Raw genomic sequence first — 12,500 nt, 5'->3', positions numbered from 1 at the left:
AATGCAAGTCGATGGCTGCCGTCACACAAAAAAAGCGCAGAATAATTACCCGTGGCTCTTGATGATATAGTGAGGGTTTTATGGATAGAAACTGAACCGATCCGATTCTTCCACGTGAACTGATTCTTTCGGGCGGTTCGTTTCAATAAACCGGTCACATTCGCTAGTTTCCTTAAATAGTGACACAATCATATTATTAAAGCACCAAAAATGCTGCGAAACTCTGATTTTTAGCATATAAAGTGAATAGAGCAGTGAAAAGAACCCAATCGTGATTCGTGACTTTACTCTGGTTTATAGATATTAATGTTGTAAATTGTTGAGGAAAAGCTTAGAATTAATTAAATCCTAAAAAGGAATATTTATTAAAATGAAAATAAAACACTTAAAAAGAAAGAATATATTGCATATTTTACTGGTGTCAAACAATTAATCGGAATATATATATATATATATATATATATATATATATATATATATATATATATATATATATAATTTATTTATTTTAAAATATATATATATATATAAAAAAAATATATATATATATATATATATATATATATATATATATATGTGTATATATATATATATATATATATATATATATATATATATATATATATATGTGTATATATATATGTATAAATTATTTAAATATATATATATATATATATATATATATATATATATATATATATCATTTTTATATTTTATTAAAAATGTGTGTATATATATATATATATATATATATATATATATATATATATATATATATATATATAATTAAATCATAAGGCATATTTATTAAAATGAAAATAAAACACTTAAAAAGAATGTATTGCTTATTTCGTACATGACTTTACTCTGGTTTATAGATATTAATGTTGTAAATAATGTCCAGTTTCTTGCACGGACCGATCGTTTTACTTTACAAGACCTCGATATATATTCTCAGGAGTCACTGGGATTCATTTTGTGTTGCCTGATGTGCTTTTTTGACTCTTAAAGTACTTGTAGCCATCGACTTGCATTTTATGAGTCACCAAGAAGGATAAAAAACACAAAATAATGGTGCACTTTTAATATCGGGGGCGTACTATCCCTGTAAACTGTCTTTAATGTTTTTCACACCCGTGTTATTTCTCATTTGGTGAAGCGTCCCTGAAGCCGTCCTCGTGTGTTTACAGAAGCTCTTTGAATCAGGTCTGCTCTGTGTTTATATCCGATGCCACCAGACACGCTGACGAGTTTATCATCCGCTTGTCGTTGTTTTCTAGGAACAAATCTGCCCGCACCATTACATACAGCCAGTTCAAAGAAGCGCTGGCGGAGCTCGCCAGGAAGCGCTTCAAAGACAAGAGCAGCGAGGACGCCGCGCGAGAGGTTTACAGCATGATAGAAGGGAAATCGCCCATAATATCTGGAGTCACGGTAAAGCCCACGGCAGACGTGCTGTTCTGTCTCTCACCAACAAGCGGTGATAGTATCTTTGTTTTTCTAGAGCTTTTGTGAAGTCGGAAAAACGTTTGATGAATGCATAAATGCAAACCGGGGGTTCGTGAGTTGAGGAAAAGCTTATAATTAATTAAATCCTAAAAAGGAATATTTATTAAAATGAAAATAAAACACTTAAAAAGAATATATTGCATATTTTACTGCTGTCAAACAATTAATCGGATTATATATATATATATATATATATATATATATATATATATATATATATATATATATATATATATATATATATAAAAGATATATATAATTATTTATTTAAAAAAAAAAATATATATATATATTAGATTATTTAATATATATATATATATATATATATATATATATATATATAATTTATATATTTATTTTATTAAAAATGTGTATGTGTATATATATATATATAATTCAATCATAAGGCATATTTATTAAAATGAAAATAAAACACTTAAAAAGAATGTATTGCTTATTTTACTGCTGTCAAACAATTAATTGCATATAATCACATTTACAATATTTTTATATATATATATATATATATATATATATATATAATTTTATTTATTTATAAAAATATAATTTAGAAAAAGTGTGTGTATATATGTGTGTGTGTGTATATATATATATATATATATATATATATAAAAATAAAAACACACATGTACATTTCAGAAAAATATGTTGTGTTTGTATATTAAATATATAATGTATATAAATATATGGCTAGTTGATGTATGGTGTGACAATAAAAATGTAAAAATAAAAACAAAACTAAAAAAACCTTCTCTCATGCTATTTGTCACTCTAAGAACGAAGATGAATTTTTCTTATGTTGTTTGTATGTTATGTTTTTTCCAGATTTTTGTCACGTCACACCACAGAACCTAATCCAATTTTTCTTTGTCAACTAGCCATATACACGTAAACATTTTCAAAATATATACCGTGTGCTAGTTTTTATTTATATGTAATAAATATACACCATGCACTACGTAAACAAACATTTATCTTGGATGCGATTTAATCATTTGACAGCACTAATTATTTTATGTTCTCCTGCGTTTAATGCGACCCAACATCAAAGAACCAAAACGTGAATTTGCTGTTAAATTATAAAAATATATAATAAAAATAACAGCATAACAGAATGATTTCTGAAGGACACTGAAGACTGGATTAATGATGCTGAAAATTCAGATTTGGTCGCAAAAATGAATTACAGGTTAAGAGATATTGACACAGAAAACGGCTATTTATAATATTTCACAGTTTTACTGCATTTTTGCTCCCTTAAATGCGGCGTTGTCAAGCAGGAGAGACTTTTAAAGAGATGTTTACAAGTGGAACTGATCATAAGTCTCTTTCTGGACTCGCAGCGAGCCGTGGCGTCCCCGACCGTGTCCCGCTTGACCGACACCAGCAAGTTCACGGGGTCGCACAAGGAGCGCTTCGACGAGACGGGCCGCGGGAAGGGCAAGGCCGGCCGGGTGGAAGTGGTGGACACGTCCGGGTACGTCTCCGGATACAAGCACGCAGGCTCGTACGAGAAGAAAGTTTCCAAACCTCCCCGCGACTGAAGACAAAACCCCCCTCCGCTCTAAAAGCACAAACGGATTTCCCATTTTCCACTGAGGGTACGTCTTTAGTCTGTGAATAACACTGAGTTTATGTTCCTCTTCCTCTAAGTGTTTTATTTCTATTAACTGGAACGCTGTTTACATCCAACGCCGACGCCACCAGCTGGTACGTTCCTAACAAACGCCAGAAAGATGCCGAGGGAAAGACGAGCGTCTCCGATATATTGCACGCTCTACTAGTGAAGGGTTTTTTTTATTGTGAATATTGACATGAATACTTGCCGTTTTGTGGCTTCTCCAATGATCGCAGCCTGAAACACGCTTCGCAAACGCTTCAGGGATGCTTTTTCCATCTGCATTTATATCTTAATGCATCTGGCGTCTGAATTTGATCGGGTCGTGCATTTCGTGCATTCTTTGGTCACGCACGGGAAGTGCTTTTCAGGCCCGCGATGAAATGCATTCACGTGCATTCGTCTTAGTATTCAGTCATTTGTGCGATTTGAAAGCAATGATTCGTCCCGAAAATAAATAAAAAAAAACTTGCTGTAAATGCGCTCGCCCTCAAGATTAGGATGAGTTTGTTTCTTCATCTGATTTGTAGAAATGCAGCGTTCTCATGAATGGATGCTCTGCATGGAATGGGTGCCGTCGGATTGAGCGTCTGATAAAAACATCACAGTTAATCCACAGAACATCGGTTAACATCTGAAGACAAAAGATCAAACTAAGCCAGCATTTAGATGCTCTGAAGTGTGCATATATGTATATGTTTTTTTTAAATAAAATATATATATATATATATATATATATATATATATATATATATATATATATATATATATATTGTTTTAGATTATTAAAAAAAATATATATATATATATATATATCTTATTATTATTTATTTATATATATATATCTTATTATTATTTATATATATATATATATATATATATATATATTTTCTTTTATTATTATTTATATATATATATATATATATATATATATTTCTTTTATTATTATATATATATATATATATATATATTTCTTTATTATTATTTATATATATATATATATATATATTTCTTTATTATTATTTATATATATATATATATATATTTCTTATTATTTTTATATATATATATATATATATATATATATATATATATATATATATATATATATTTCTTTATTATTATTTATATATATATATATATATATATATATATATATATATAAAGTAAATCATAAGGCATATTTATTAACATGAAAATAAAACACTTGTATTGCATATTTTACTGCTGTCAAACAATTAATCGCATTTTATATATATAGTGCTATTATACATTAAGGCCCTCGGTTTTAGTTAAAACTCCTTGATGATGGGTTTGTTTCAGCTTTTGTCTCCTCTGGATGTGAACTGATGGACTAGACTGGTACGTGGATTATTATTGTGGTGCGTTCACCGCCCGCTTGGACTCTCATTCTGACGGCACCCATTCACATCCATTGCACAGACACTGACGCAATGCTGCATTTTCATCCACATTTTAGCCTGAAGAAGCAAACTCATCTACACCTCGGGCGCAGTTCTTGTCGCTGCATTCGTGGCTTTAAAAAACTGACTCCATAATCGTTTGGCTCCTTTAAATATTTATTTTAAACTCTTTAAATATGCATTTCATATGCAAAAGTCCATCCGTCGTAAATTATGGTTCGATGCATAAAGAACTGACCGCTGGTGCTCAAGATTGTACATCTAGTAGTTTGGTCGATGTTTTTTCAATTGATGGCATAACTATGTATTTCTAATGCTATAATGGCGTGATATGAAACACTGCCTGTGTCTTTTAACTGTGGAATGATTAACTATAGTCTGTGAAACGATACCCCATCAGCTCTTTCTCATGCCTCAGTACAGAGCCCATAATGTGGAACCAGCGAGAAACGCCGTCCTTACGGGACTCCTCTGTGCATCCTGATGAATCAGACTTCCTTTATGAGTCGCTTTAGCTGATCGGATTATGTTCCAAGCTTGATTATTAGCGCATTTCACCGCATTAAAACCCATTACGCGGCGTTGAAAGCGCGATCGAGCCTGCAGATTGTGTCTGGGCCTGTTCGTCAGCCATAGATCAGACTGCGAGTGAACATATTAAAAAGCATTTTGTACCCTGCTGTGGTTTTAGTTTGAAAAGCACTGTTGTTATATTTAACGTCATATCGAGGCACTTTGCTGTTTTAGTTTTTTTCGTACGTACAGAACAATGTTTACAAGAGAAGTGACGTGCTGTAACTAACGCTGGCATGATATACGTCTAAATGAATACATTCCCTTTCCCTTTACTAGCGTTCGGATTCATTTATAAACGCGCTGGACGACGTCCAACCTTCAGGGTTCCCATCAGATTTCCGGTCCCTTTTGAGCACTGGATGTGGGTTTTTAAAAGCAATCGTTCGAACTCATTCGACTCGGGCCGCTTTATGACCTGCAAGCATGCTTTACTCAGTGCAAGCACAATATTTAGTGTTTCAAAACTAGTGCTGTCAAATGATTAAATGCACCAAAAATAATAAATAAATTAAATTTAAAAAATTGTTTACATAATATGTGTGTGCTAATATATATATATATATATATATATATATATATATATATATATATATATATATATATATATATATATATATATGCATGCATGTAAATATTTGCAAAATATATATATAAAAAATTATAACTATACACAGTACACATGCATATCAAAGAAAAATGTATTTATAAAGAAAATTAATCTTATTTTAGTTCATCTTTTATTCATTAACAGCACTATTTAAAACTAGTTACAACTAGTAAAATCTATATTTATTATATGCATTTTTTAAAAAGAGTTTATGACTTAAGCAAACGTGGAATTCCCTTATAAACTGAAAAAAAAAAAAAAAAAAAAATTAAAGAGTTTTACATGAGCCAGTTGAACCTTTTTAAGCACACAGTGCATTTTTACGAGAACTTTTTAAGATTTTAGCCCTTTTTTTCGGATCCGAAAATGACATTTTCGACTCCCTGATAAGGCCGTGATGGTGGGAACCCTGAACGGTGTCACAGACGACCCCGAGGAGCGAGAGTGTACAGACTTATTCTTCTACAGAACCTCTATTTTCAGATCAGAACAGTGGCTACGGATCATAAGTGACAAGCTCTCCCGCAGAAAGTGACTCGGACCACGAGGAAGTATACATGTTGTTGTAGCCTATTTAATAGGATGATTTTCATGTTTTGTGTGCTTAATGCCAAATACTGTTAACCATCCGTTTTGAGGAACAATACCGTCTTATTTTTTAAATCATGTTTTGTAATGTTCTGCGGTATCCTGATATGCATGTCTTACGTCGATGGTGAAGCGATTTTAACGTGTCAGTGTTTTGTAGCATCGTATTGAAATAAAAAAAAACAACAACTGCCTGGTGCTTCTCTCTTCCAGCGCGCGTCCAGCCGTCACGTTTCGGTTTAAGCTTTCTTTAAAATATCGGACCCAGAAAACTCAACCTAAGGGCTTTTTGAAGTCGAGATGCCAAATGAGACGTGAAGCTGCGTCCGCTGAGAAAATACGTGAAAGTTGAGGATGGTTTATTCTTGTTTTAAGCACGCTTATTTAATTTTGTTCAGTTTCCCAGAGAGCGAGATCACAGCTAAATTAAATTATATCGTCATTTCCGATACAAATGTATTTTTTTGCATTGCACGTGACGATTAATGCCGGCGATTGCATGAGTTTCCGCATTAGAGAGCGCGTGCTAAAGAAAAGACACAGCTGTGTATACCAGGACGGACTGGCCCTCGATGAGAACTAGACCAGAGCCTCCTCCAGCTGCTGCAGCAAGCGCTCGTTTCTGGCGATCAAAGACCTGCAAAATAAAAAGAAGATGAATGAACCCGGAGGCGGGTGGGTTTTATAGGCTCCTGATGGTCCTGACTCTGACCTGTAGCTCTCCTGCGGCTCGTCCGCTCCGTTTCCCTCCCGTCTTCTCGCGTCGGACTCCTCTGGGACCGTTTGCTGTCCTAAAGAAACCCACGTTAATAACCCGTTCTGTTACGACGACTCAAAGTGCGAGTGTTGAGCAGCTGACCTCTGTCCTGCGCGTCCGGCGGCTTCTTCAGCAGCCGCTTCTCTGCTTTGATCAGCCGTTTCTGTAAAGACACGTTCTCCTCCAGAACGTCCTTCATCTGCTCACTGAGGGCTCGCTGCATTAAAAGAGAACGCATTTAACTCCTCTACGAAGGAGAAGAAGCTCTTGTAGCAACAAGTGCAAAATGTGGATACTTGCGCGCACGCATCCCCGAAATAGGTACGCATGCGTACATCTGCATTTAGCAGGCGCTTTTATCCGAAGGGACTTGCAAATGAGGGGAAACGGAGGAAACCAAAATGAACGAAAGAGCAACGAAAAGTCTCCGCTTAGCGCAGTGCATGTAGCGAGTTGTTATTATTGTGTAACAAATGAAAAGATAATGGACAGGATAGATTGAGGACGGAGAAAGCTGGGGTCGGGCCTTTTTTTAAAACTGTATAATAAGGCGTAGATTGAATACAAAAAGAATAGAGATGCTAGTGTTAAGAAAACAAGCAAGTAGTAAATGAATAGAGTGCAAGTCTAAAAGTCATATTTAATTTAATTAGTGCTGTCAAACGATTAATCACGTCAAAATAAAAGTTTACTGTGTATTTTTATGTATATACATGCAATTGTTTTGTATTTATATATAAGAAATATATTTATTTATATATATATATATATATATATATATATATATATATATATATATATATATATATATACACACACATCGTCTGTATATAATAAAAAATATATTTTTGAATTTATTTACACACAAACTTATATATATATATATATATATATATATATATATATATATATATATATATATATATATATATATATATAAATGTGTGTGTGTGTGTAAATTAATAAATATTTTTTTATTATATACACATATTTTACCTGTATATTTAATATATGTATGTGTGTGCTTTTATATGTACATAATAAATATACACAGCACACATCTATATATTATGTAAACAAAAACCTTTATTGTGGCAGTGATTAATTACGCTATATATTTTCCATACGCTATTTCAAATATTCCAGATCCTGATATATGCCATATAGTATTTTGGTCCATTTTTACACCAAAAGTGCGATCAACAAGCCTCAGGCTGTGCCGTATTCGTCGATTTCTTTCCCTGGGCGTGTCTTAACGTGCTAACGACGAACTAGCTCAATATAAGACGAACAGAAAGGATCTCACGGTGGCCTCTCGCGTCTGACGAAGCTGGAGTTTGAGATCTTCGGTCTCGGTCCGATGCCGTTCTTCCTGTAATTCAGTCCGTGTTCTGAAGGCTTCGAGCGTCTCTTTCAGAGTCCGTATCTCCAGTTCTCCTCCCGCAACGTCCCTCTCCATCATGCCGAGGATCTGAACGGTCTTCACTGGGTAGACAGCACGGGATCAGCGAGACTAGTGCACTCGGTTAGACTAGGCTCCGTCACGGAGAGAACGACTTACCGAGGAGCGTCCTGTTTTGCCGGTTCTCCTTCTTCTCCCCGGACCAGAGCTCCTCCATCACGCCGAGGAGCAGCTCCATGGGCTTCCTGTAGGCTCCCTGAAACGCACGCGATCGGATAAAGAGGTGTTTTTTTCGAGGGCCGTTCGAGGAGCGGCGGCACAAACCTTTGGCGGCGCGCGCTTCCTCTCTGATGTGATCCGGTAGGTCAGTCTGGGAGGATGCAGGACCGGATTCGCTCGGTCCTGAAGCTGGTTTCTCCGTTTAAAAGCTGTGCCGTCATCCTCTGCAGAACATGCATAAAAAATATTTGCGACATGCACGATGGTTTATCGGGCGGCTAGGTTAAAATGCATTCATGAAGTGACTGGTACTGACGTACCGTGCGAATGGGGCTGGATTTCTGTAGGATGTGGCGTGAAGACGCTCTGCCCTCGAACCGTGGCGTGAGAACCAGCAGGAGCTTCTAACAGCGTCAGGAAAATAGGATCACTCCACAGCAGTGACCACGAGGTGACAGGTGAACGGAGAAATGAGAGAAACGCCACCCCTTGTGGACAGAAGTGGGAAAACTAAATAAATACTCACCTTTTTTACAATCCGAGCTCTTGGGAACGGACTCCTACGTGACAGACAATTAATAAAACATTGTGTGAAAATATATGCATGAATTATGTATACAAGTCATTATATAATAAATATATATCTATATTAATATGCAGGGGTTTCTAATGAGAGCAGGGATTGTGTGTACCATTAAATAAAACTTAGAAATATATAAATAGTAATAGTAATAATAATGAATAAATATAAATCTAATAAAGTGAAATAGTACTGTTATAAGTGAATAAAAATGTGTTAGATTAATATGTATCTAGAAATACACACACACAAAGTATGTATTTTGTATTTTATATTTTATAGAAATATATTTGATATATAAACATATTTTTTCAGAAATATATACATGCATATGTTTGTATTTATATCAAAATATACACAGTACACACATTATGTAAATTATGTATACACATATATATACACATATACACATGCATACATAAACATATATACATACACATACATATACATACATATATATATATATATATATATATATATATATATATATATATATATATATATATATATATATATATATATATATATATATATATATATATATATATATATATTAGATTAGATTCAACTTTATTACAAGGTATATATATATATGTATATACACACATACACACATACACACACACACATATATATATATGCACATACATACATATATATACATATATACACATATATATATATATATATATATATATATATATATATATATATATATATATATATATATTTCATCATTTTAAACCCTAAGATCAGAAAGGTTTTTGAATGAATAGACGTTGTACCTTGTGCTGTTTCGGCGGGCTGTCAAACTCGGGATCATTGATTAAACACATGACATCTGATTCGCAAGGATTTTCTAAATGCAAAAAAAGAAACACAATTACAGGCATATATAATATGTTCGCAACGTGTAATATCTGTCGTGCATTATTAAACATGGCCCAGTTATGTGTATGCAACATTACCCATGCACACATACACACAGTGTTTGACTGAGAGAGTGTCTGACCCTGTAACCCCTCGAAGCGGACGGACGGGGCTTCAGGTCTCCTGCTACTCCACGTCCTTCTAGAAACTTCATTCAGCGCGGCCTCCTCATTCCCCTCGAGAAGAGAGAGCATCTTCATCATCTTCTGCGTCGCTTTTATTCTGAGCTCACTACTTCTGCAAAACAAACCAGAAACTGTGTCCCTTAGGCAATTTAGTATATAATAGTAATAATTTAGTAATAATAAATTAGCTTAATATCATTTGGAGGTGATTAATGGTTTGCCAGCAAAAACGCTGCTCACAGGATCTTTACCTGCAGTCTGTGTCTGGTGTCGAGGCGTGCTTCTGATGATTAGTGTCTAGACTGTCCTCTGACGAGAAAAGCATGAGAGCAGCCCTTCTTTCTCTGTCTCGCACCGGACACTCATCTGAAAAAAACATGTTCACCTTCAAAGCACTGGTTTGTTTGATGCTAGAGACACACAGAAAGAGAGAGAGAGAGAGAGAGAGAGAGAGAGAGAGAGAGAGAGAGAGACAGAGAGAGAGAGAGAGAGAGAGAGAGAGAGAGAGAGAGAGAGAGAGAGAGAGAGAGAGAGAGAGAGAGAGAGAGAGAGAGAGAGAGAGAGAGAGAGAGAGAGACAGAGAGAGAGAGAGAGAGAGAGAGAGAGAGAGAGAGAGAGACAGAGAGACAGAGAGAGAGAGAGAGAGAGAGAGAGACAGAGAGAGAGACAGAGAGAGAGAGAGAGAGAGAGAGAGAGAGAGAGAGAGAGAGACAGAGAGAGAGAGAGAGAGAGAGAGAGACAGAGAGAGAGACAGAGAGAGAGAGAGAGAGAGAGAGACAGAGGAGACGGCTGACGCACCGAGCTGTCGGAGTCTGCTCATGGCGTGGACCAGGTATAAACGGTAGTGTGGGTTTTTCCTGACCACAGGATTGAGCCGCAAGTCCAGCTCCTTCAGATTCTGCAGCTTGTGCAGAGCAAAGACGTCCTGCAGAGATCCCAGTCTGTTATAGTACAGGCTCAGTCTCTCCAGCAGCTCCAAGTGCTCAAGCCCCTGCAAACACACACACACACACACACACACACACACACACACACACACACACACACATATATCACCTCGAGTCAATAAATGAACAGCGCTGTTAAATATAACCTATGCCAAAAGCAAATGTTAATAAAGTAATAAATAAGTTATTATAAAAATTGACCTATGACAAACGCAAGTAAATAAATGATTCTGTAAACTGTTAATAAATTACTAAATAGAAAAATTAAAATAAAATACAACCTAGAACAAATCAAATATATAATTGATTCTGTATATTGTTAATAAATGCAAAAGTTATTATAAAACATGACCTATGACAAAAGGTAAGTAAATAAATGATTCTGTAAACTGTTAATAAATTAATACAAAAATTATTATAAAATACGTCCTACAGCAAAAGCAAATGAGTGATTCTGTAAACGATGTTAATAAATGAATAAAACTTATTGTAACTTATAACCTATGACAAAAGCAAATGTTAAGAGATTAATAAATAAGAAAGTTATCATAAAACGTGACCGATGACAAAAGCAAGTAAAAAAAGATTCTGTAAACTGTTAATAAATGATAAATAAGAACGTTATTATAAAATATAGCCTATAACAAACCAAATAAACAATTGATTCTGTAAACTATGTTAATAAATAAATAAATAAATAAGAAAGTTAATAGAAAAAAAATACCCTGCGGTGACAGCAAATAAATCGCTGATACGTAAATAAATAAGTTGTTATAAAATAAAAAGCAAATAAATAATTGATTCTATAATCTATATTAATAATTATTTTTACCTGAACGGTGACCAGCGCGTTATGAGAGAGATCCAGTGATTTCAGACGAACGAAGTTCTTCAGGGATGTTCCTAAACGACAGATTTTTCCCTCATATGTTCCCGGAAGAGTCAACGATCTCACATCCGCTGCGGTGAACGATTCAAAGTATTAGTCAACCAAACTACATAACATATATAAATATATCGTGTGTTTTACCTAAACAGCTGTGCTGAAGGTTGAGTTTTTCTCTGATCCACGGCTCCGTTATGGTCAAACCGTCTGCCGCCATTGTTTTGAAGCTGGAGTTCACATAGCGCGTGCGCGGAACTTATGAATATTACTTACGTAACGTGACGACGCCGCGTCTGATTCGCTGAAAACAA

The 12,500-nt window shown here is 34.6% G+C and overlaps 2 protein-coding genes across 5 annotated transcripts in view; one reads left to right on the top strand and one right to left on the bottom strand.

Annotated features, from left to right (window-relative positions):
• The window catches only part of LOC122361070 (tubulin polymerization-promoting protein), a 14,479-nt gene extending 10,624 nt beyond the window's left edge, over positions 1-3,855 (top strand). For 3 of the 4 annotated variants that reach the window (XM_043262027.1, XM_043262028.1, XM_043262029.1), the window contains exons 4-5: positions 1,281-1,434; positions 2,874-3,854. In XM_043262027.1, coding sequence (XP_043117962.1) covers positions 1,281-1,434; positions 2,874-3,074 — 355 coding nt within the window. In that variant the 3' untranslated portion in view covers positions 3,075-3,854. Of the gene's footprint in view, positions 1-1,280; positions 1,435-2,873 lie in introns of all 4 variants that reach the window. The other variant, XM_043262026.1, reaches the window with a different exon arrangement.
• Positions 3,856-5,842: 1,987 nt separating this feature from the next.
• cep72 (centrosomal protein 72) lies at positions 5,843-12,491 on the bottom strand. The gene is made up of 14 exons (XM_043261795.1): positions 12,334-12,491; positions 12,136-12,263; positions 11,155-11,347; positions 10,608-10,722; positions 10,314-10,468; positions 10,087-10,160; positions 9,248-9,281; positions 9,042-9,125; positions 8,827-8,945; positions 8,662-8,758; positions 8,407-8,585; positions 7,203-7,317; positions 7,056-7,134; positions 5,843-6,980 (listed from the first exon to the last, which is right to left on the bottom strand). The coding sequence occupies exons 1-14, from the start codon at positions 12,404-12,406 to the stop codon at positions 6,923-6,925; spliced, it is 1,503 nt and encodes a 500-aa protein (XP_043117730.1). The 5' UTR covers positions 12,407-12,491; the 3' UTR covers positions 5,843-6,922.
• Positions 12,492-12,500: the final 9 nt, after the last annotated feature.

The sequence above is a fragment of the Puntigrus tetrazona genome, chromosome 16 (assembly GCF_018831695.1).
Source record: "Puntigrus tetrazona isolate hp1 chromosome 16, ASM1883169v1, whole genome shotgun sequence".
Taxonomy (NCBI): domain Eukaryota; kingdom Metazoa; phylum Chordata; class Actinopteri; order Cypriniformes; family Cyprinidae; genus Puntigrus; species Puntigrus tetrazona.
This window is presented reverse-complemented; position numbering and strand designations above follow the sequence as displayed.